The 25,375-nt window shown below is 40.1% G+C and overlaps 2 protein-coding genes across 2 annotated transcripts; one reads left to right on the plus strand and one right to left on the minus strand.

Annotated features, from left to right (window-relative positions):
- The first annotated feature begins 604 nt into the window (after positions 1–604).
- On the plus strand, positions 605–16,454 carry cs (citrate synthase). The gene is made up of 11 exons (XM_022206383.2): positions 605–784; positions 6,906–6,956; positions 7,251–7,358; positions 8,381–8,446; positions 9,076–9,207; positions 10,014–10,202; positions 10,438–10,637; positions 11,553–11,682; positions 12,936–13,037; positions 14,131–14,340; positions 14,439–16,454. The coding sequence occupies exons 1-11, from the start codon at positions 734–736 to the stop codon at positions 14,607–14,609; spliced, it is 1,410 nt and encodes a 469-aa protein (XP_022062075.1). The 5' UTR covers positions 605–733; the 3' UTR covers positions 14,610–16,454.
- A 580-nt stretch (positions 16,455–17,034) lies between these two features.
- coq10a (coenzyme Q10A) lies at positions 17,035–25,031 on the minus strand. Its single transcript, XM_022206384.2, has 5 exons — positions 24,417–25,031; positions 20,871–21,020; positions 20,591–20,783; positions 20,281–20,382; positions 17,035–19,441 (listed from the first exon to the last, which is right to left on the minus strand). The coding sequence occupies exons 1-5, from the start codon at positions 24,551–24,553 to the stop codon at positions 19,274–19,276; spliced, it is 750 nt and encodes a 249-aa protein (XP_022062076.2). The 5' UTR covers positions 24,554–25,031; the 3' UTR covers positions 17,035–19,273.
- Positions 25,032–25,375: the final 344 nt, after the last annotated feature.

Consider the following 25,375-nt stretch of genomic DNA (forward strand, 5'->3'; position numbering starts at 1 on the left):
GTGTGTGTGTGTGTGTGTGTGGCTGTGTGACTGTCTGTGTATGTCTGTGTGTTCATAGGAGGTATGATGTGGGGCAGGATTTGGGAGGGATGTGGGGCATTGTCTTTTTATTGTTTTTTTATTGTTTGTTTTTAACTTGTTAAGCACTTTGTGTTACTTTTTGTATGAAAAGTGCTATAGAAATAAACTTTGATTGATTGCTTGAATTAAGTGTTTTTATCACATTTTACATTTTTACATTGTGGACACCTACATTTCCACTTAGTTTGAGGTCTTTCGCTTTACTTATGCAGAAGGAGTATATAGAGATCCGTATATAGGAGAATGCATGCACATTAGTCACATAAGGTTCGCTGGAGGAGGACTGTCACAATAGCTTGGCTCCAGGGGAACAGAATATTGTAATACTTTACAAAGTCTGCTCTTGGACAAATCCTGATCATCAGCTGTCATCGTAGAATGAAGAAGATACAGTATCCAATCAGATTTCACATAATCCCGCCTCAACCAATCAGATTCCTCAACGTAATCGCGCTTATCCGGTGCACCGTCCAATCAACACTGCCGGTAGTTACAGGCCTGAATCCAATGACGTCTATATATACGTCATTGCCTGAATCCCTCTTCAACCTTCTGCTTTCTGGAGGGGCACCTTCAACCAGCTCCGTGGTGTATTGGCAGCGGCTTCCTTAGTTCGAAAGAATAAGTGAAATAACACTTAAACACAGACGCAATGTCGTTTCTAACTGTCAGCAGGCTAGTACCCAAACTCCTCAATTCAAAGGTAAGAGAAGTAGAAATGGCCTCGATGTCACTTTCTAAGTCAAAGCTGTGGACGTTACCTTTAAGCTAAGGTTAGCCGGCTAACGACGTAATGGCAAGCTAGTTTACGTTTAGCTAGCTTAGCCCTGTCAACCACATTGTGAAATGCAGTTGAGAGTGGCGAAAAATTGCTCAAAGTGCATGAATGATTGTACCAGTATCCTCAATTTATTGTTGTTTTACAGGAAAATCGGAAAACGTTGACTTGTATTTTTTGTGAACTTGTCTTGTTAGCTACCGTTAGCTTAGGAAGCGTTGCTTTTTTGCTGGCCTGGTATTATCACAGCTTGTACAGGTTTCTTCAACCAGTCGTGACCAGTCTGTTAACTTGGTGTTAAACTTTACCTATCCCGTTTATTGTCACTAGTAAAGCTTTGCAGTGGTTGGCTTTAAACTCAGCTTCAACTTTGTGTTTATTCACCACCCTCGTTGACCTTCATGTGAAGATTTTAGGTAGTTGTCCATCGTCTAATTATTTAGAAAGGTCCTTAACATGTGTTATATGGTCTCAACGTTTACAAATAAATGTGTAGAAACGAGCGTCTTGATGTGATTTAGACACATCAGCTCAGTTGGTAGATCTTGTCAATCCAACGTCTGGTTATAAAATAGGGATTGCTTTCATATCGTTTTTTTTTTTCGAATCACCTGAAATATCCTTTGGCAAGCTTGCTGAAAGATTGTCAGGGCGTGATAAAGTCAATTGATTTCTTTGCTAGCTGTAATCTCCCAGTGACTGTAACCCCCTGGCTTACTCTGACCTCTCAGCATAGCTTGCTTACACTTTATTACTGTCATATCAACTTGTGTCACCTACTTCTAAAATACTTTCATTAACTTTTTTTACTGTCCTGTTTAGTCATATAATGGGTATCTAATGAATTTGTCCTTCCTTGAACTCTTTTCAAACTAGGCAATGTCATACATGTGTATATAGAATATGTACAGCTAACCTGTGTCACTCTCACCTTGTCTCTGTTATCATTTATAGTCTTGGATCAGGAAATTTATTAGTAAGCTGTTTTTTCTAGTTGTATGACATCTTGTGTCTTTGAACTGTGACTGAGAGTCATGTGTTGTATTGAGAGTAGGACAGTATAAAAGCGGGGTCTTGTTGTGAGTTTTTTTAGGGTCTGAGCACCGAGGGTAGGCATATGAAAATTTGACATCACGATAATTGTGATCCAAATTATCACGGTTATCGATATTATCACGGTATTGTGAAATATGTTCAAAATGTTTAAAAAGCACACTTAAATCAATGAATAACATTTTTGTTTTAGAAAAACCAATCAAAATATGAACTTAAACCTTAAATAACATATTAATAAGCTTAAAGAAATTAAAGAGGGGACCTGAAAAGAGCCAGGAGGTAGTCCGTTTGCTTGAAAGCAACATTAGGAATAACAAAGTACAACAAAAAAAGTAAGGTGCCACTGCCTCATAAACATTAACAAATAAATAAAATTTAAATAAAATTACATTCTTTATATTGTGCAAATTGAAGAATCTTCACATTCAGTGCTCGGAAAGATCTGGTCTTACAAATACAATAACACTACTATATAAAACAAAGTAAAAATTATTTCATGAAGGAACTTTATAGTGAGGCACAGCAACCTTCATCAGCTTCAAAAATCCAGGCCTCTCAACAGTTTGAAATGGCATCATGTCTTTTGCAATAAAATATGAGATAGCTGCTGTGAGGTCTTTGCCATGTTTCGATGTCGGTGCATAAGCAGCCTTCCTTTCAAACGCCTGGGTTATTGTTTGTGCCACTGTGACCGAAGAAGTAGAAGCTGTTGGAGGATTTGTTCTGGTTCTGTCCACTACACGCTTTCTCTGTAAATAAGAGGAAAGCAAATTTATAGTGGTTATTATTAAATAATTATTATTCATCATCACACACACACACACGCACACACACCATGTAACGCTGTCTTCTGTACATTAACCGGCCGTTGATTCTATGTCGGACTTTCTCTCGGCAACAACGGTGCATTTAGCTTTAGCCGCGGAGCTAGTATTGTGCCGGAGCAGAAACGAGACGAACACACACAGTTTTCATGGTTCCCTAAGCCCCACATGCATTCATTTCAAGTTAACTTACCTTTAACTCACTGCACAGTTGCGGGTGGTGGTCCCGTAGATGAGCCAGCATGTTGGACGTGTTTCCACCCTTTGCCGATATTTTCTTGTGGCATTTTCGGCAGACTGGGCTGCTTTCTTCCACCAGTCTCCCTTGCGCGTCTTTATAAAATCCGAAGTACGCCCAGACTTCGGACTTGGTACGTTTGGACGGTGGAAAAATCTCTCCACTGCCGGTGTCCTCCGCCATATTTACGAGTTGTTTACTGTGCAGTGCGCATGCGCGCGGGGCGCATGTATCCGATCGGCTGCCTGCTGCTGCACTTCTCACAACAGTAGTAGGCCTATTCCTGAGATTTTCCGGATTGTGGCAATCAAACACGGTTTAATGGTAATTAAAATTTGAAACGATAGTACTAACCGTCAGATATTTTACCGCGGTTTATCATTTTAACCGGTAATCGTTACATCCCTAACCGAGGGTGCCGAGGACAGCCGGTGAAATAGACATCGTTTACACTTTCATGCCATATTCTTACCCAGTTGATCATATTCACCTCAAATGCGTGCCTCAACACATTGATGATGCATCCCAGTGAAAATGGTCACTTCTCATCAAAGGGTGTCTGTGGCGGCCAAACGAGTTTCGATGTTTCGCCATGAACATTTAATGATTCATATCTCAGCTGAACAAGATCCTATCTGGCCCAAACTTCACATGATGGACACCAGGTCCAGTCTGAACACATCCACACTCATAAATTCTGCAAAAGTCATAGCGCCACCTGTTGGTAATAGTAAGCTTAAGGCATTATATTTTCAGGTACAATGGCCCCAAACTTGGTGATATCATGCTGGAAATTGGTCAGTCGAGTCTTCACCTCTTGACAATCCCACACTGAAGGGTGTGACATTTCATACAACGCTGTTGCCGTAGCAACCACATATCGCCATGCAAAACAAAGTGCTGTTTGACAGGTTGGGAATACTCCAATACTCACTAAAATTACCACACACCTCACCATCGACCCAAGGAACGACACCGTATGCATCTCGGTACTGCACATGCTATAGCGTCCCTTGCAGACTTTTTAACGAACAGCCCCCCCAGCACATTTCAACTACATCCATAAAATTTGGGAGGCCTATAGAGCACATCAGGACGCACAAAAAAGCCTCTTGGAGCCATGCCCTAAACCAAACAGGAAGTACGCCATCTTGGATTAATTGTGAGATTTTTGATGATTTTTTTCATTTTTGAGAGTGAATACCTCCTAGGGGATAATTCCAGGAGACCTGAAATTTTGTCAGTCCACACAGCAGGACTTGGTGATGGAAAGTTATCAAAAGTTTAACCAGAAGCCAAATGGTGTGGCAATGGTGACCATCAGAGTTTCAGAGTTTTGAAGCTTCGCCATGAAACAGCTGCTGTGTAACTATCCTCTGAATGCACCAGTCTGCCTCAAACTTTACATGTGTAATCACACTGCAATCCTGATCAATTCCATAGGCCAACATACCCTTTCAGTCGTGGCGCCACCTGTTGGATTGACAGGAAATGCTTTATAAGTAGCCTGTGCATGTTCCAATGAGCCTGAAACTTTACATGACTGATCAGAATCCAACCCTCATCACATCCACTGTTTGAAATACACTCTCAGTCTCAGCGCCACCTGGTGGATGGACAGGAAATGCTTTATAACTGCTCTGAACATGCTCCAGTCTTGCTAAAATTTTACATGTATGATCAGACTTGGTACAGATGCGATTCAGAGGCCGACATACACGCTCAGTCACAGCGCCACCTGGTGGACGTGTGTGGATTCACCGACCAGCGTGGATGCGAGGACCCGTCCATCGCTGCTTGCAGCTTAAAAATTTTTTTGTTTCAGGTCATTTCATATTTTGGTAAAGACAATTGCAGTTTTCAAGTGTCTCTGAAGTTCACTTGTTTCTAAAGTTGCAAATACCAATCTGAAAATTTGACTTGCTCTGTGTCATTTACCAGCACGAAAAATTGTGAGTTTCCTTTCAGCAGGGTTTCTTCTCCAAACCTGGTTGTGTTTTGTTTACCAAAGAGAATGCCTAGTTACTGATCAATCAAACTTCAAATTTCGTGTGTTTCTTTTAAACATAGCCTCAGGGAGTTGACTCCTAGACCCTTCCTTGCAGAGTGATTTCTCGAGTTGCCCTCTCCCCTGGCTGGTGGAAGTTAGGAGTGACTGAGTGAAACTGGTGCTCTATATTTAAGACCCTGAGCTGTTACATAATCTCTCTCTCGGCTGTGTAGAGCGTGTGCCGTGACGCAAGATCCTACCTTTTGTTTCAGCAAACCTTTGCGGACGGTCCTATACACCCCCAACGGTTGTGGTTATGGGGAGGGGATCCCATTGGGAGGAAAGCCGTGTCCCCTGCCCCCCAGACTCCTCTTTCATGCATTGATGATTTTGATAAGCTAACAAGGGAGTCCTGTTTCAGTGGTGCGCAGCAGGTTCAACTTCTCACTACAGCTATTGGGCCTCCAATAAGATTACTATCCACCAGACGCTCTCATATCCTGTGCCAATAGTTTTTTAATCTCTTACATCCAGTCATCTTGTCCCAGTTCCAGCAACAGTTCAAGGCTTAAGAGCCTAGTCACTATTAATTAGACGCAAATGGCTGCTTTTGACGTGTCATTTTCACTTTGACTGTTTGTGATATCATGCAAACATGGTCTCTGTGTTTTTTTTTGTTTTTTTTTTGTCACATTTCAGCATGTTAATACATGTCGACACAGATGGAAAACTCAGCCTATATCCTTTCATGTATTGACATATCAGGGATTACTGGGTTTTTCCTGGCGCAGAATGGGCCTTTGGCAGGTTGACTACGCCTGATACAATAATCAGTCTACGTACAGTTAAAGCAATGAATCAATTACCTAATTTGACAGCCCATTTAAATTTTCAAATCAGTTTATTTTCCTGTTGTTTATGATTATTTGATTATCTGATATACTTGAGAAAATGAAAACCCAGTTGGTAAAAGAATATTCAAAGTTGGTATTATCATGATATTATTGGGTGTTGGTTCATTCTTCTTTGTAGGGTGGCGAAAATTCCTTTATTCAGGAAGAACCGTGGTTTAGCACCAAATAACCTTTTGCAGTATCGCATTTCATTAATTGGCATGACATTAATAAATGACAAAATCAGTCAACTCTCTCCATTTTCGAACTTGAGTTATCTATTATGGTAAACTTATGTTTCATCAGTAGTTAAATCTAAGACAATGAGGCCGTGAGTATTCATAACTGTTTATGTTCCAGTTCAGAGAATCGGGCTGCTTTGTTTGCAATAAAAGGTATTTTAAAGTTATCTGGAAAGTCATTCCCTTGCTTAACAAATTAGATTTTTGTTTTACACCAAAGTCATAATGCTGGGACTCATGAGCAAATGAATGTGCAAAGAAGTTGAGCAATCTTTGTGTGACTTCACATCTTTGAACAGTACAAACCTCACTTTTTTTCTTTTTGGTTGAATAACCCCTTTGTGTCAGATGAGGAATAATCTGAAACAGTCACCACAAGTTGTATCTTGTTGCAATTGTTTGTAGTAATCTTCTCATAGTGTAAATTTTGGACGACCTTGAGTACAAAATAAACCAACAACCAACTCGGTACAACAAGTATGAAACTGGAGACAACTTTTAACTTGGATCAATAAATTATGTACTTGATATTTACAGTAATTGCGTGCTTCAGTGCCAACCATCTTCTATATCATAGTCACAGCTCACTGTAAAGTACTTGGAAGAATTTATATTTACATTTAAGGGCTTCAGACTGCTTAATTATTTGATTTCCATTATTTATTTTAAAGTGCTTCTGCATTGTTTCAGGTCATATGTAAGGAATGAATAGTCTTAAAATGTATTCATTGCCTTTGTGTTTCCCCAATAGGGTCTGTTGTTCTAATAATCCTAATCTAATTATTTCTTTGTCTACTCCACAGAATGCCGCTTACTTCTTGGTGGCTGCTAGAAATGCCAGCGCGTCATCAACAGTAAGTGCACTTATGTCATTCCACGGTTGTCTGCTTGCTTTCTCTTTTCTCACATTGTTTCTCTGGGGTTTAAGTGGTAAAAAGCATTGAGCAGTTTTTAAAAAACCTCTCTGCTGTGGTCTCTTTAGAGTTAACAGACAACACTGACCTTTGTGGAGCTACAGATAGATTTTTTTTTTTTTTTTTTTTTTTCCTCTTCTGTAATGTTTACATAAGGACTGTTAACGGTCACATGAAAGGAATGTGTTTTATTTTAGTCCATGGCATCGCTAATTAAATATTGTGTTTTTACAGAGTTTGAAGGATGTCCTGGCAGACCTCATCCCTAAAGAACAGAGCAGGGTCAAGAACTTCAAACAACAGTATGGAAAAACCAACATAGGACAGATTACTGTTGATATGGTGAGTACCTCCTGAGATGTTAAAAGAAATCAACTGCTTGTCACAAAATTTCAGTGGATAATTGACCAGTTTTTAACTGTTAATTTAATCTCCAACTATTTTGACAATTTATTAATTAGTTTGAATTATTCAAAAAAATATAAATTCTAAATCCAGGTTCTTAGGTTTTAATGTTTTTAGTTTGTTTACTCCTTAATGACTAAATACACTGCATATATTTAGGTCACATTTAGGCTGGTCATCATTTTTCACCATTCTCTAACATTTTAAAGATTTCCAAGCATCTAATCAACTGTGAAAATAATCATTTGTTGCAGGCTATGTGTGACATAAGTTAACAGAATAAGCTGAGACCAACAAATCTGTGAGGAAGTGAGCTTTATTCCTCTGATCCATTATATTCATTTTGGATGGAACGTTCAGGCCGTTGACCATGATGCAGATTAGTCGCAGCGTGGTAGCTGCCCATAATCCATTTGGGCCTGTCCAGCCTTATTTACTGTATCTGGTATCACTGCTCGGTCATCTGCCTCTGATGTCACAATATAAATGCCAACAGAGATGTTTTAGTTGAGTCACTGAAGCCTCTACAGTAAACTGTCAAAATGGAACATATCGGCTCACGTATACAAAACACACACACACTGCAACAAATGCATAATCCTCTTCTGTTTATTGCTCATAACATTGTAGATTTTGGGATGATCGCCATTTGGATTAAAGAGGCCTTTCTTGGGTCACCACAAATGCATTCAGCTGTGGCCTGTTCATATCATGTAAATTTATTTATTATTAGTGCACAATATGACGTCCTTGAGTAGTCAGGGTTATTTCTTACTGTGTTTGTAAAAGAATTGATGGACATTGATGACTAAAAGTGGTAGCCGTTGTGCTTCAAATGTGTTTAGTTGTAAAAGTTGTATGTATATTTAGGCTTTAAAAGTCCAGTGTTACATCAGTATACACAATTTGTTCTTTTAATGTCTGTATCTGCTTGTATTTTTGCGTGTTTTCATCCATAGGTCTATGGAGGTATGAGGGGGATGAAGGGTCTGGTGTATGAAACCTCTGTGTTGGATCCTGATGAGGTCGGTATCAAAGCTTGACTGATGTATATTGCATTGACATTTACTGCATGTGTGCTTATCTTTGTAAATCAGCAGATATCTAAACTATATCCAAGGTCATTTAGAAACGGTGTTTACATTGCATAATTTGTCTACCAGTGAGCTCTGCAAGGGTGATTTTGTTTCAGCTGTAAATGTATCTTGCTAAATGAAAACAAAGAGTTCAATTTCAGAAAGATGATTTGCTTTGAATTGTAAAACATTATCACTTGATAAATAGTTGTTGGATCGTTCTTAGGCTCAAAGGATTTGGTGGTCATGCTGCATTTGTACAGAGCACAAAGCATCAACATTATTTCAGTGGGGATTTTTTCGTGTTTACTCTCTTGGCCACCTGGACATAAGCCATCTTTGTAGGCACTTACCTTGATTGCTGTCTGACTGAAGCAATGCTGTCAGTGTCAGAGTGTCTTTGTGTCCTCTTATTAGCAGGCTGCAGCATGCAATGAGATATTGAATCATCAGTGTTCATTGGTGGAGCTGGAGCTTGTGTTAGCAGCTTGCCAGTTCTCACTGGGCTGTGAATGTCTGGAAAAACCTGAATATGTATTGGATTGCATAATTTTTCCTCTCTCTCCATTGATGCACAGGGCATCCGCTTCAGAGGCTACAGTATTCCAGAATGTCAGAAGTTGCTGCCTAAAGCTCCAGGAGGTGACGAGCCACTCCCTGAAGGCCTCTTCTGGCTTCTGGTCACAGGACAGGTCCCCACTGAGGAGCAGGTGAGTGGAGAGGGGAGCTCTAACTGGCTGTGTCCTTCAGAGCATTTTTTGCCAGGTGGTAACAAGGACCAAAGTATACACTTTGGGAGCATGTAAATACTGGGTCTTCATTGGAAACAAGTTTTTTTAAAAAATGCTTTGCCACCTCCAAAATAAGAAATCACTTTGGTGGACATCTCCTTAAACATTGTTTTACACTAGACTTTCAATAAACAGTTGATAATGTTTTCCTGTATCTCAATTTTTACAATCTCCACATACTGTTTTACCACCTTCAAGACTGAATATTCTGACAAAATAATACATTTAAGACGAAGTTCCTTCAATGTGTGAACCGTGGCATGTTTGGTCACAACATGGGAAGGTGAGACGAGATGCTTGCAAGTATCGTGTAACGAAAAAAAATTGGTCTAGAATGTGACTCCAGAAAAAATGCTTATATAAACTAGATCGTTTTATAACTACGAAGCAGGACGCAGTCTGTAGGGCTTTTATTGCTGCCAGCTATCTCCTTGACAAGGTATATGAGGACAACCAGACTGATAAGCTTTCTCCTTTAACTGATTAGAACTTTTTCATGAAAGAATAGCTTTCACCTCTTAGCCCTTTGTTCTATATTGTTATAAAATGTAATGCATCCACTGCTGCCTCTGCCAAGGAAAACATTTTAGGTCAGTCTTCTTCCTCTCAAATAAATATTGGTCTCCATTTAATAAAAACAACCCTGTTCAGTGCTTGACCTAGAAAGAACTGGACAGTAAATACTTCCCCTCACCCACTTACACTGTATGCCTCTTTTCCCTCAGGTGAACTGGGTGTCCAAAGAGTGGGCAAAGAGAGCAGCTCTTCCCTCTCACGTTGTCACCATGTTGGACAATTTCCCCACAAACCTGCACCCCATGTCTCAGTTCAGTGCTGCGATCACAGCTCTGAACAGTGAGAGCAGCTTTGCACGGGCCTACTCTGAGGGAGTCCACAAGTCCAAGTACTGGGAGGTGAGTTTATATCAACACACACTTTGTCTCCTCTCAGAATGTAATTAAGGCTTGACACCGGGGTTGAGAATATGTGGGCTAATATATGAGTTAAGCAGATGATTAATCCATTTTACACCAGTTTTGTTTCTTGTTGCATGGAGAATTTCAGCCCCACTGAGCTGCTAGTGTAGCTTTATACTTTTAATTTGGTTTCATGTACGTGCTTCTAACCTTTTTACACTTTTTGTCTTAGTTTGTCTATGAAGACTCCATGAACTTGATTGCAAAGCTTCCTTGCATTGCCGCCAAGATCTACCGCAACCTGTACCGCGAAGGCAGCAGTATCGGAGCCATCGACTCCAACCTGGACTGGTCCCACAACTTCACCAACATGCTGGGCTACAGCGACACCCAGTTCACTGAGCTAATGAGGCTCTACCTCACCATCCACAGGTGCAACCTCCAACTCCTCTTCAAAGATCATAAATCAACTCTGATCATAGACGTGCAATTTTAATATATATTAAATGGCGCCCTTTAAACAGACTGAGATGAAGTGTTTGAAGCACTGAACAGATGGAGTGGTTTTCTGTGCTCGAGGGCAAAGATGATATTGATTTTATTCATGGACTAAAGTGAGTCGAAGAGATGATGTGTTGAAGGGAGAAAGCTTATTTTCAACGTGGTTCTAAGATGTTACAATGCAAAATTGACAAGAGCAAGTACTATATAAATTATTTTGAAGGAGTAATTTTAGGCTAATGTAACACTAAACACTAACACTGCTGCAAAAGCCATCTTAGTTTTGTTAGCATGACAGTAATCCAGAGCCCCTCCAATAAGTGTACACAGATTGGAGTTGTTTCACTAGGGTTCAGTTTTCAAGTTGATTGGCAGGATTTTGTAGATCTTTACAAATATGATGAAACTTCTGCTGTGATGTTAGTCTGACGTTAGTCCCACAGTATTTTACTTAACCGGTAGTAAGTTTATTCATCAAGCCTCAAGCCAAGCAGGCTCTGTGTAAGGAAAGTGACTCATAAAGAGGGTGAAAGCATCACAGTATAGTCAATGAACAAGTGTTACCTTTTTTTGTCACTGAAGCAGGACCTGCTGTGGTTCATAAATGTGCACTGCTGTTATGATACAAGTAGTTCACTGTCCATTCTACCAATTTCAGCGAGTTATCAGAGAGCAGGTTCTAACAGTTGCCACCTAGTGTTGAAATGTAACGAGTGTCAGTGCATCACCAGTAAACAATGTTTAATCTCAGGTTTTAGAAATATTACTACTGTTTTGAAAATGATTAACATATTTAGATTTGTAAGCGTGTGTGTGGGGTTTTTTTTTTTTTGTGTGTTGTCATAGTGATCATGAAGGAGGCAACGTCAGTGCCCACACCAGCCACCTAGTGGGGAGCGCCCTGTCTGACCCCTACCTGTCCTTCAGCGCTGCTATGAACGGTCTGGCTGGTCCCCTGCACGGCCTGGCCAATCAGGTTTGTACACAGCAGTTCACATTGGATAGTAGTGGGAAGCAGTGTTTTTATTTGGAATTCGTGATTCGTTTTTGAGTTTGCCCACACAGAAGCCATTTGATGTCACAGTAGGAGACTCCTAGATGTTGCTAGTAATATTAATGATTAAATTCTGCCTTAGTTTTAAGGTCCTGTTATTGTGTTTTCCAGATCACTGACACTGTCTTGTCTTAACACAAGTAGGGGTCAACCAATATGATTATTTCAGGACTAATTTGATTACGAGTTAAGCAGCTAATGTAAAGAAACCGATACAAATGTGCAGTAAAAATCAATATGTTGGAGGCAAAATTTAGAATAACGGAAACTCCAGCGCAAAACTTTGTTGAAAATTAACTTTCAACTTTTATCTGTCAGTGTTGATAAGCTACTACTCATGACTTGTAACCAGTCAGATAACACTGTGAGTAGATAGAAAGGTGACTGTGTCAAAGCCAAAATGGCACACTTTTAAATTCATTCATACATATAATTGGGGAAATGAACTGGTAACCGGTCTGAATGTCCGACTCATAATCGCTCAGCTGTTAAGCTCAACATCAAACACTATCATTAAGACCCATGCTTTTCCTGCTGTGACAAGTTAAATGTTTGCTATGACAAATGTTGTTTACACATATTTGTGTCTGCTCTTTGAACTCATGACAGTTCAGAAGTGAGTTGCTGTCAGTTGTTTTCTCCTCTCTACAGTGGTCAGCAGACAAACAGCACTGAAAAGTAATGACATAAAGGAAGACAAGTTTTTGCAGGTTGCCTTGAGTTACAAAACTTATTTTGGAGTTGAATGACTGTTAATCAGCACTACTTGTTTACCAGTGCTCATGTGAAGGGGGCCTCTGTTTCCGTAAGCCTGCAAGCTGTCAAAAGTCCCTTTCCCACTTAATTTAGAGATGTTCCTATCATGTATTTTATTAGCTAATTAAGTGCAGTCATGATTTGGCTGCCTATTTTACACACTTTACAGCCAAATTACTCAAGCTCCGTGCTGACATGTAAAATTCACAGACCGCATATATACTAAACAGAGTTTACGAGTTTTTGCTTCAGGCCTCACTGCTATGGTATTTTTACTGAAGAATAAAACAAGGTTGGCTAATATTGTGGGGAAAATCTGTTGTTTACTTTTTGCTGTTTTCAATAGCTGATGTGACGTATTATGACTGAATGCAGCTCCCGTTTATAACTTCATGTGTATTTTCATCTGCATCTTACAGGAGGTGCTGGTGTGGCTTACTGCCCTGCAGAAGGAGTTGGGAGGAGAAGTGTCTGATGAGAGGATGAGGGATTATATCTGGAACACACTCAAGTCTGGAAGGGTAACGACACACCGCAAACAAACAATTATTTTTACAGGGACAGTGTACAGCTTTAAAAAATGTCATCCATGCATTTTGCATCTGTTGTACCTTGACAGTTCAGCACAAACATAACACAATAACGGACAGCTGGAATAAAATAAAGTACAACACTACACACAACAGCATGTTACAAATGTAGGCTTGTCAGATATATACAACTTATGAAGTGCCCAAGATGTATTAAAGTCAGTGAGTGCAGCTTTCAGGAGTTTTTATGTTGGCTTTGAAAGTGCTGATGAAACTGCAGCCTGGCACATTGGCGGGCTATTCCATTGATTTGTGACTGCACAGAAAATGCTGATTTCTCAAATGTGGTGCTGCAAAATGCTATGGTACAGGCCTGTACAGAGGGTATCCTGGAAGATCCAACAGAAAATATAGAGCAAGTCTACATGACACGGCCATTTCTGATTTTATTAACGAAGCACAAATCTTGAAATGATCTAAACCTAGTAAATTGTATTTCTTCAGTACAGTGCTGGGATGGAGGGAAACTAGTTTTCATCTCACGTTTAGTAAGGTCATGACATCATCAGTGTTTCAGGTGGCCTCAGTGTTTATTTTAGAAAACGTTATAATTTTATACTTGATGCTATTATGCACTTGGTTTGATCTAATTGCCAACGTCTTTTTTAATTTTTTTTTATTTGGACGAGACAGTGCACATTAATGAACATACAGTCTCATAATAGTTTACATAAGGTTACATTAAGTACAATGGATATAGCACAGGGCTAATTTCTATCCGTAGAAAGAAGACAAAAAAAAACAGCTTTACAGATGTAAATAAACCAATATAGTAAAACACAGGCAGCAACAATTAATACTGACTGGGTTAAAGCTACCCTAAAATGCTGCTATTTTAGAGAAGTGCTTCCTAGGCAGTCTGTCATAAAGCACATATAGTAAGTACTTTACTATCTTGACTTGCTGTGTAGCTCTGCTTTTTTCCCCAACACTTAATAACTAATTAATGCTGCCATAAACCATAAGGTACCAGTAGAACAGTGGTATTTATCCACAGATTACATTTTTTGTCTCTTTGCTGTAGGTTGTGCCAGGCTACGGCCATGCTGTCCTGAGGAAGACTGACCCACGTTACACCTGCCAGCGTGAGTTTGCCCTTAAACACCTGCCCAACGACCCCATGTTCAAGTTGGTCGCCCAGCTTTACAAGATCGTACCCAACGTGCTCCTGGAGCAGGGTAAGGCCAAGAACCCCTGGCCCAACGTGGACGCTCACAGCGGAGTGCTTCTGCAGGTAAGATCCCCCTGGTGATTTTAATCAGGCGTTTGCTGTCTGCAGTAGTAAATACAGTGGTTGATGTGACTGACTGTGCCCTCTCTGTGTGTGTGCAGTACTACGGCATGACCGAGATGAATTACTACACTGTGCTCTTCGGTGTGTCCCGTGCTCTCGGCGTGCTGGCTCAGCAGGTGTGGAGTAGAGCCCTGGGCTTCCCCTTGGAGCGCCCCAAGTCCATGAGCACAGATGGACTGATGTCTTTGGTTGGAGTCAAGTCGGGCTGAAGCACCTGAAAGGCGCTGGGGGTTAGTGTTTAGGGAGGTAGGAGGTGGAAGTATCAAAAGGCAGACATAAGTTGACCCCCTGTCATTTCCAACCCCAGGGATTTAATGGGATTCAAAGAGACAGTACGCTTTTAATGTCATTTCACAAAAGAAGGGCCTTTTAAATTGTCACACAATTAGTGTTTAAGTGTGTTTAGTTAACCACTGACATGTTTTCCCTTCCTGTCTCCATATTTGGAGCACAGAAGGTGCAAACTTCAGACACACATACTTTAACCCAAAGTAGGCTGTATCACTGAAAGTTGCTAGCATCGCTAAGATTTCCCCCCCATCAGTGCCTGCGTTGATCTGGACTATGAATAGGCAGTGGCATTCAAAGGGAATTGTGGGAGTGAACGACACTTCCTTTGTATTCGTCTAGAGATCTACAGTTAAAAATAGCCTGGCTCAACCTTTGCTGCTTTTGGCTAATGCAGTGATTTGTTTTAGCAGACGTCCCCCAATCAAAAGACCTTTTCGTCAAATAAGACTCGGCTTATTTTTTCTTCTATGCAACGTTGTCGCCCCACCCAGTTGATCCATGCATTTCACTCCCACTAATGAACACTCCAGTTTAGGAAAACGAAAGGTCCTCACCAGTAAAACTACTAGCAAGCCTATTACGAAAAATATTCAAATATATGAGAATCAGTTAAAAGATACTGCCCCTTTAAATCTTTTGTCTCCTCATTGTTCCTCAACTTGCAGTTTTTTCCTTTTAAAATGGCCTGTATTACCTCTATGATCAAAATAACTCATGTTTTATAGAAATTCAGTTCTCCTGTCTTTATTTTTTCCTCAGAAGGCTTTCCTATTTTTAACGGGTCTCTCTGCTTGAAGAGTTTGGTATGGTGATGGTAGAGAATCAATAATAATGTACAGTAACACAGATTTAAGCAGAGAGTGTTGTAATTGGCAGCCTGTAGAGAATCCTTAAGAGCAAGCTTGAATAAAAAAGTGGGATAAGGGGGCTTTGTACTCGTTGAAGTCCTGTCTTATTTGAGTGTGTGTTTGTTATTTTATCCCCACAGGAGAGCGCTTTAAACATCAACTACTCCAAAATGAGCACTTGCTTGATTGGATTTCCTAATTTGTAGCAGTAGACACCCTCCCAGGCTGATTGTGACCGTTTTACGGAGTTTTTTTTTTTTGGTGTTGAATGTGTATGATCTTTTGGTTCTCATTATGTGGTTTTATTTATACTTTGTGTACATAGGTATATATATGTATAGCTTGAATGTATGAGCTCTGTACGATCACTTGCTTGTAATAACCACGATGAGTACCACAGTTTACCAACGGTGTAGTCGTGTCCAGTCTCGCTTAGTGTCACTGGTCACTGTGAAATTCTGACAACGAACAAAGAGGAAAAAACTGCAGCTATCTTGTATATACACAGTTCCATGCCTCGGTCTGTGGGCTTCGCTGGTGCTGTTTTTCAGGTGTTTCACTTGAAATTTTCAAGCTTGCTCTTAAGTGCTGGCTTTGTCAACACTCCATTTTTGTGTAGTTTAAGTTCTTGCTTCTTTTTTTTTTTCTTCTCTCAATCGATACTCTTGCCGTGTTAGTCAGTAGTTTGCTTTCTGCTATCGTCTTCCTTCTGGCTTTAGCGGGCGTGTTCTTTCATGTGGCGGATCGTTGGAACAGATGTGGTTATTTTGATCGTAGAGGAACATAAAGGTTGATAGCTGGGATGGATTAATAAGAGAAACGCTTTGGGAATATTGGTGGATGGGTCAAATGGGCAAGAAGAGCAACTGTTGGAAAACCTAAAAAAAATGAAATTAAAGGTTTTTATTAACACTTGTTTGGTCTCGTTTTCTGCATGACTAAAGGTAAGTGCTGGAAAATGATGGTCATTTGCTCTCCCAAAAGATGGGCGAAATAATTATCTTTTATTTCTAAATTATGAAATGATGCAGAACCCACAAGAACAAGTTTAGTGTCATGTCCACCCAGCTGATAACTGATCTCTTCTCGTAATAAGAGGATGACCATACAGCTGAAGACGTGCATTTGTTGTTAACCTGGAGCCACGGAGCGTCAGACAACTGAATTTATGATGTAATTTGACTCCTCTTGCATTGCTTAGATTTAAATGAGTCTTTTTGAGTTCTGTATCTTCCTGATCATGAAAAGATGTCTGAATACCCACCTCTGTCATGTGCTGTTTATTAATAACTGTCCCACATACCATCACCCCACTCTGGTTTCTTGTTGGCCAGCTGTGTCCTGCGCTCTTGGCTTGTGTAACAAAGGCGACCAGCGTCGAGGAGCTCCAACTTCATGCCATCCTGTGGCACTCGGCCTCGATCCAGCAAGGTTACCAAGCCTCATCTACATGCATTTACAGTGCAGGGGATGATTTAATAACCACACAGACCAAAACAAGTCACACCTCTTTATTTAAATCAAGCTTTATAATACATCCACAGTATTTACAAAGATGCGTTCAAGCTTGCAACATAAAACGTGGTAGAACTCCAAAACTAGCAACTCAAGTCAGTGATGCATCTCCTCATTTACACACCAGACTGCCACTGTCAGACCAATGGTCCTTCACACATCTGCAATTTGAGTATTAGTGTGAAAATAAACTGGATGAGACAAGCTCAGGTCATCATATACTACTTTAAAAATATTTCTTCCATTTATAGGCCTATTAAAATGCTCCTAATGCGTATTGGCAGCTACAATAGTGAAATCAAATTGAATCATGCATAATCATTTAAAAATATTTCTTCCATTTAATGCTCCTAATGCGTGTTGGCACCTACAATAGTGAAATCAAATTGAATCATGCAATGTACATGTATCGCTCTCAAAAACAAATCCAGGGGACACGATGAGCTTTGAAATGGTGCCAAAATGGTATAAAATACACTTAATCTATTTTTCCCCTAACAGTGTAACACTCGAAATAGCACTGAACAATCTTTAAATGTCGTTTTAACAGTGATTTCACAGACCCCACTTCAATTTAATAAACATTCCTGGTGCATTTAAAGTAACTTCCCCACCATTTCCAAATCACCAACAGAGAAAATAAACCACACCAGCTTAACCCACAGTTCGGTTCTAATGGAGTTTGAAACTTGAGCTTTGACAAAATGAACAAACATGAAGGATGGTCACACCACATGACTTCTGCCGTTGACCTTTGAAAACCTGAACATCTCAGTCGCCTCTAAACTGCGATGATACAATCAGTGAACTGAAGGAGCCCTTTGTTGTGGGGAAAAAAAGAGCCGGGCTGCTTTGATATGAGAAATTTAACAACTCAAGTCATGGCCTGAACCCTAAAGATGTCTACATTTTTCTTTTTTGATAGTTACAGCCATGCAGCAAAATGAATAAAGGCTAGAAGTCCACAAATAAGCATGAAACCCACAGACGACGAGAAATGATTTGCACCGTTTTATTCTACAGCCCACCGGCGTGTTTTCTAATAAGAATGTACATGACAGGAGAGTATCACCATACACAAAGCTGAGTGGGAAAACTGCTACATCTGTCAAAAAATATTCGTAGCATAGTAGTAATCAGTTAGCTTACTATGACTGTGGCCTAATCTGATTCCTACATCGACCTAGCATGTTTTTTTTTCTATTTTATCATTTTCCACAATATAAAGCAGCATTAAATGTGGTCGATCTTTTTTCTAAATGTTAGTTTTATACATCTATAACAAACTGTATTTACCAAATATAAAGTCGTAGGTATCTCACTCAGATGTGCTTGGTTGTGCAAAGTTTCACCGGTGGGCTGTAAAATAAGGCATTGTAAAAACTAGTGGGCGAAGCTTCAAGGTCCAAAAATGCAACTCTCACAGCACATCAATCGAGTTAAAGCTAAACCTACCAAACCTCAGTCAACTGAGGCCCCACTTAACTAGTGCAGAAATGGCATGTTTCCTTTTGAAAAAAATGTTGCACTTCATAATATTGTCACAACTTGTAGTGGCAACGCTCTTCACGTCGCAACCCATGGCACCTTTGATTTGAATCTCGTTAAAATGGTGACGATTTGCTGAACTGCTGCTGAATAAATTAAAAAGAATGAAATGAATTTTACGGCAACAGCGCTAGTGTATGTCAAACATTATATTAAAACTTCCATTTGAAATAGTAGCCAACGCTAAAAAGGCAAAGAATGTGCTTTCCTAGTCTTGTAGAAAGTAGAATATGTGAGAGAGGCGATTAGAGCAGACTCAAAGCGCTTCTGTGCCTTTAAAATACATAAAAAGGTGCTTTTTAAAATAATAGTCAACTCTCTAACACTGGTAACATGGTTTTGCAATGATTTACTGGTTTGTTTACATAAATACAGTTTGTAACTCGAAGCAATGGCAACTTCCTTCTGCTGAACAAGGACACCTGAAACTGGAGGTAGATAGAAAGTGAACACACTTAACACAGGGAGAGGGGAAATAAGCAAGAACTTGCTGTGGCAGGAATTCCAACATTATGCAAACGAGTTAAATGTCCTACATCCTCAGCAGCCGCTATGATGTCTATGACGCAGCAGAGACATGATGTAGGGGCCGACTAAGCCGCTTCATACAGGTTTAAGTGTATAAAGGTTGGTATGGTTTAAGGCCAGATGAGGACATACAGTTGCTGGGATTACGTCTGGTGCACCTCGTGAAACATCAGCTCTCGCGGGATACGAGTTTCTGGGCCGTAGAGCTTGCAGGCTCGCCGCTCAAACGCAGCAACATTCTGCTTTACGACTTCATCGAAGAACATGGTGGCTAACTGGGAGTGTAGCAAAGAGCGGAACTCAAAGGAAATCTGTCAAAGACACAAAAATGAGACTTTTTTAGAGAGTAGGAGAGTCATGGAAGATAGCACAAGTAAAAGCAGGGTTTATCCTGGATAGAGATTTTACAATTACTATTATTATTATATTAAGAAAGAAATAAGTTAAAATAAATAAAGAACATTTTAAAAAAAACATATTTCTAGCCAGTTTTGTAAATTGGAGTTTCACTTAGTCAGGCATATTGGACATTTTTGCTTATCCAATGGTCAGAAATAACATGAAAATGCAAAGATTTCTGTCCCTTTTCTTTTACTGTTGTGTGTAGTGACCACCAAGCGTCCACTCTGAACCAGAAAAAACCCTGACATGCTGGATATAATCGTTGCAACAAACGCAGTTTGACATTTTGGAAAACTATGCTTATTTGCTTTCTTGACTGACACTATTCTCATATCTATATACAGTAACTAAGAAGCCACAACCCTCAGACAGTTAGCTTAGCTTAGCCTAAAAGATGTGGGAAGAAAGATAATGTGTGGAACTACCTCTTGGCTAGGTGTAGTAACTTCCTAGTATCTTGTTGGCATTAGTCCCAACAAATAGTCCCATAAATAAAACTCCAACTGGATGTTTTTATACTTCAAGAGATACCAAAATTAATATCCAGATACCGCCGTAGCGAACGAATATTCGGATATTCAGGTCCAGCCCTAGTAATCAAAAGTCGCAAAGCATTTTCCCTCAGATGTCCTTTAAATGTTTAAATGCTCTTTAAATTGAAGTATTTAGGAGAAATGCATCATGAGGGAGAGAGGCTCCACTGTCCTCTCAGTAAACCACTGCATGAAACAAGCTACATTCTACTTACAGAAAAGTCTACCGTGCAGGTGCGAGGGTAACCGGGAATGCCAGGACTGAAGCGCCATATCGTCTCCAGGTGATTAAATAGCTTTCCATCTGTACACACTGCCTAAAAGAAAACAAAAAAGACACTCAGTGATTAAAAACAGGCAAAGAGAGAATTAAGTGTTAGACAAATTTGTTGTCGCAGTAGGCTCTGATTTGAAAACATTTAAAATATTTTACTTTGAATACAATTCCATTCAGATGGTACATGAAACACTCCCACTGCTGTCATTCACAAGACCAACAGAATCACTGAGACTACTGCCACTTACTTTGACTAGATGAGGCTTAACACTCGTGATCATAGACGTGTATCTCTCCACCACCGGAGGGAATCCCACTTCAAGCTGGGCTTTGGAGTGACCAGCTCTTTTCATGATGGTCTGAGACTTCTTACACCAAGGCACAAAGTGCTTGTAATCGTCAACATTGGCCACCACATCATACATTTCCTGCATAGAATACCTAAAAGAGGAAACATTACACGGTTACGGATGACAAAAAAAAGCATTAAAAACATACTCTAAGTACTGGTTCATACTTAAAATTTACCCAAGTATCCTACGCTCGGAGTACTCCTTCCTTTTGTTGGTGAGGCTGATGAAGTTTCTGCTCTGAGGAACCGTCGTCATTACGTCCCAGTCTTGAAGGCAAAGCACCTTGGGAGTTCTTGTCATCAAAATGCCGCATGACGACAAGTGTCTGAAAGGTAAGGGGAAATGTTCTGTGAGTGAGCCACGTTCTGGAAACTGTGCAATTTGCCACAGGCACAGTATGCAACAAAAAACACTCCACTACATTCCAGTTTCCAAAGTCAGTGATTACACACAACACACTGGACCAGGAGGTCATAGGAGGTCTATGGTGGGAGTGTGCCGGTACTTTCTGATCTGGCCTTTTCATGTGACGAGCACAAAGCTAATGACAACTACTTGCACTTTCTGAACCAGTTAGCGATATATTTTAATACATCGCCCCTATAATCTGACCTGATATGTTTCAACCACTAATGCAAGTGATTTGGAAAAGTTATCATTAGTTAATGGGGACAGGGATGAGCAATATTGCCTTGAAACACCATGACAATAGAAGAACAATGGACTTTCATTGTCTGCCAGGGTGGAAAGCTGCTTTCAGCTCACCAACACATGAAAACATCCTACACAGGATTCTAGCAAAGCAGTCAAAAGTAACAAACAAATTAAATTAAAAATTAAAAACAGTTAAGCTTTATGGGTTCAACGCATGGCTCATTTTGTAGCGTTTGGTGCTGCATTTGGGGAAAAAGGACTTCTTAAGTATGCAAAATAGAATAATTTATGATGATATGATTGAAATTCTAAAAAAAAAAAAAAAACTCCAGTATGACTCACTGCAGCCATAAACAGTTTGCTTGTTTGGACATCAAATAAACTGTCTCTCTGCTCTGCTAATGTGGTTTCTGTTTCTGAGAAGTCAGTTTCTATTTAATATGGTGAATAATGGTGGTTGTATTTCCTCTTTTTATATTTAATCCATTCCCACACTTTTGTTTGGATATTGTCGAACAAGTTTCACTAGGGAACACAGTGGTATGCACTATTTTGACCCCTTTTTTTTGGTAGTTATTCAGTTTGCACCAATTGGTGATCAGCCTATGTTGATTACAATGGGAGCACTGTCATTTTTCTGTTTAATGGATGAATGAACTGAACTTTAAATACTATTTAGAGCAGTTTAGCAATGTTTTTGCTGTTGTATGTCATCAAGATGTTAATACATCAAGACACTAACTTATCATTGGTATCATATTGTACATTCAACTTTATGTGAAAAATTGTTCAAATGTGATCATGAACTACATGATACGGGTCACACATTATACCAACTAAGGATTTTAACAGTAGCAACAGGGCTCCAGACTGTGACTAAATGGTCGCATTTTGCGACCAAAATTTGAGCGAGTGCCAGTAAAATTTTCATCTACTGGCACATGTACGACCAGAAAATTTGCAGATTCTTTTTTTTTTTTAAATTACTATTAAGTATTTTTTGTTGTTTTCAAACTTATGCTCCACACTTCAGCCTGGTGGACAGTAATGTACAAATGAGCTGGTTTAATCAACATGAACTCCAAAAGAAGAAGAAAGGAGATGAACACCAAAGAAGAAGATGGCGGACCAACGTGTGTGTGAGAGCGGGGGGGGGGGGGGGGGGGGGGGCGTACGCTAATGACGGCGAAGCTCCTGATGTTTCACAAAGCCTTCATTTACGTTCAGCCTTGTTTTGAACGCAAATTCACCTTCCTGTCCTTCCCTCCTTTCTTGTCCTCATTCCAGCTGCTTATAAGTTTAGACACATCCTTTGCTAGACAGCAACAGCGTTGAACCGTTTTCTGTTGTCTTCACGTGAATTTTCGGACTTTTCAGCAGCGTCTTCATCATGTCAAGAAACCTCGTCTTAGAGAATTATTTCCTGTGCCACTGAATTGGTCACAAAATAAAAGCCGATAAAAGACCAACTTTTTTTCCTGGGAGCACAGTGGCCCCTAACTTAAAATTTTAGGAGCACAAGCAGAAAATTTAGGGGCACACACCAAAATTGACTTGCAACGTAAATATTCACATTTCCTCTCATTTTCTCTGTATTACTGATAAATACTTGCACAATAAATGCAAAAACTATGTTTTTAATTCACATTTCACTGTGCAGCACTTGACACAACATAACAAGAAAAGCACTCAGAGAGCACAGTACTCCACCAAGGCTGCTCAGTTGATGTATCATTTCCAACAGACGTAATCTGTAATAAAAAAAAAGACCTTGTGCTGAGCACAGGCATATGTTATGCATGTGCACATTATGTATTTATCCTGAATCATGTGTGAATTACTCTTATAAAGGTCTGTTGATCAGTTCATCAATTTCGGCAAGCCTTTGTTTTGCTCGTGTTAAAATAACCGTTCCCTTCAGGCTTTTATTTTGAAGACGTACTTTTAATGCTACGGGCTTTTATTTTGTGACCAATTCAGTGGATCAGGAAATAATTCTCTAAGACGAGGTTTCTTGACATGATGAAGACGCTGCTGAAAAGTCCGAAAATTCACGTGAAGACAACAGAAAACGGTTCAACGCTGTTGCTGTCTAGCAAAGGATGTGTCTAAACTTATAAGCAGCTGGAATGAGGACAAGAAAGGAGGGAAATACAGAAAGGTGAATGTGTGTTCAAAATAAGGCTGAACGTAAATAGAGGCTTTGTGAAACATCAGGAGCTTCGCCGTCATTAGCGTACGCCCCCCGCTCTCACCCACACGTTGGTCCGCCATCTTCTTCTTTGGTATTCATCTCCTTTCTTCTTCTTTTGGGGTTCATGTCGGTTAAACCAGCTCATTAGTACATTACTGTAAACCAGAATAAGGTGTGGAGCAGAAGTTTGAAAACAACAAAAAATATCCGTAGTAATTAAAAAGAATCTGCAAATTTACTGGTCGCACATGCGCGAATAGATGAAAAATTTACTGGCACTCGCTCAAATTTTGGTCGCAAAATGCGACCATTTAGTCACAGTCTGGAACCCTGTATTAGATTATGATCTGGTTTCTTTATTCCTCCATGACAGTAACTGGACATGTCTGGGTCGTGAACAGATCAGAATTTAAGGATTTCATATTTTTCACCATTTCCTAACATTTTACAGACCAAACAGTCAAATAACCGAAAGATTAATCAACGCGGTTAACAAAATGTAATTGCTTTTTTTTGCAGCTGTAGTTAAATGATAAAGCCGTGCTTTGTCCAAGAAAACGGCTTAGCACCTTGTAAAAAGTCATGCAATACTTGTCCATACCGTGAATTTCTATTTGGTTTTACTGACAAATCCTGGTCCATCGTTTGAGTGTGGGTGCTTGCTTGACTCAGCAGGATATCCACATTACTGTACTGAGTAATCGTCCCACTTTGGACTTAGAAAAACATAAATACAACGATCGACTAGCTTGTGACCTTCTCGATATAAACTATTTGGCCCAGAGTCGACAGTGTCAGTCCCTGTGGACTCAGTGACCAGCTGTGACCCACCAGCTATAATAATAGCCTCTGGTATCTCCGTGACAGGCTCACCTGATGTTTTGTCGCAGGCCTCCTCTGGGCACCGCCGTGCGACACGAGCGAGGGGAGCCCACGGAGGCAATCTGCAGAAAGTCACTGAAAGTCCGCACACCCATGGGTAGCCTCCGGGCACCGGCCGTGGCTGCCATTAAACCAGCCTCTCCGTTCTTGGAAGGCAGTTCGTGGGTTCGAGAGGCTGAGCCCGGGATCTGGTCCAAGACCGGGGGCAGAGAGATTCGAGATCCCGGTCCAACCAGCCCTGCCTCGGTGCAGGTGTATAGATGAGCACGTAGCTTTAGATAATTCTCTACCGTCACCGGAGCAGCGTCTCCTGCCGCTTTCAGGGCTGCGAACGTAGCTAGTCAGCCGCTAGCGTTAGCCTGGTTTCATAAGAGCCTGACCAAGCGCGACGTACGGCCGCACTCCTCTGTTTTTTCAGCAATACTCACATCACTCCGCGTCTCGAGTACCAAACTCACACCAAAGTTAAATTATTTCGGTTAGTTTCGGCTTTGGTGTTGTCAAATTCCGCCTCGCTGCAGACGACCTTCTGCTGCTAAGTGAAACGCCGGTGGGATAAATCGTTCCTTTCTTCTATAAGCCGTTTGGCTCAGTCCAGAGTCTCTATGTGGAAATGCTGCCTCCCTCTGTGCTGGAGGCTAACAGCAGAAACATTTACTGTTTTTTGTTTTCATTTTTTTCCAAAAATAATAAGGGTCCGTGTACATTTTGGTAATTGGATTTTTGGTTCTGAAGTGGGTATTGAAAAACAAAGAATGAGTTGTTATTCGATTTTCGTTTTCAAATACAAAAACTAAAATAGAAATACAAGGCGTGTTTGCTTTTCATGATTTAAAATGGATCTATGAAATTTTTTAAAATGCTTTGATTTCCACTTTATATATACAATAAAAAATAAAATAAAATCGCTAAGAGACAGAAACGAAAAAAAATCTTTTTTTTTCATTTTC

The sequence above is a fragment of the Acanthochromis polyacanthus genome, chromosome 6 (genome assembly GCF_021347895.1).
Source record: "Acanthochromis polyacanthus isolate Apoly-LR-REF ecotype Palm Island chromosome 6, KAUST_Apoly_ChrSc, whole genome shotgun sequence".
Classification (NCBI taxonomy): domain Eukaryota; kingdom Metazoa; phylum Chordata; class Actinopteri; family Pomacentridae; genus Acanthochromis; species Acanthochromis polyacanthus.

What these genes read in the sequence shown, in the direction of transcription:
- cs (XM_022206383.2), top strand. Translation starts at nt 734, where the DNA reads ATGTCGTTTCTAACTGTCAGCAGGCTAGTACCCAAACTCCTCAATTCA. An exon ending in ACACACTCAAGTCTGGAAGG is followed by an intron (nt 13,038 to 14,130) that starts GTAACGACACAC and finishes TCTTTGCTGTAG; the next exon opens with GTTGTGCCAGGCTACGGCCA. An exon ending in ACAGCGGAGTGCTTCTGCAG is followed by an intron (nt 14,341 to 14,438) that starts GTAAGATCCCCC and finishes GTGTGTGTGCAG; the next exon opens with TACTACGGCATGACCGAGAT.
- coq10a (XM_022206384.2), bottom strand. Translation starts at nt 24,553, where the DNA reads ATGGCAGCCACGGCCGGTGCCCGGAGGCTACCCATGGGTGTGCGGACT. An exon ending in TTAAGCCTCATCTAGTCAAA is followed by an intron (nt 20,383 to 20,590) that starts GTAAGTGGCAGT and finishes GTTTTCTTTTAG; the next exon opens with GCAGTGTGTACAGATGGAAA. An exon ending in CCTGCACGGTAGACTTTTCT is followed by an intron (nt 19,442 to 20,280) that starts GTAAGTAGAATG and finishes TGTCTTTGACAG; the next exon opens with ATTTCCTTTGAGTTCCGCTC.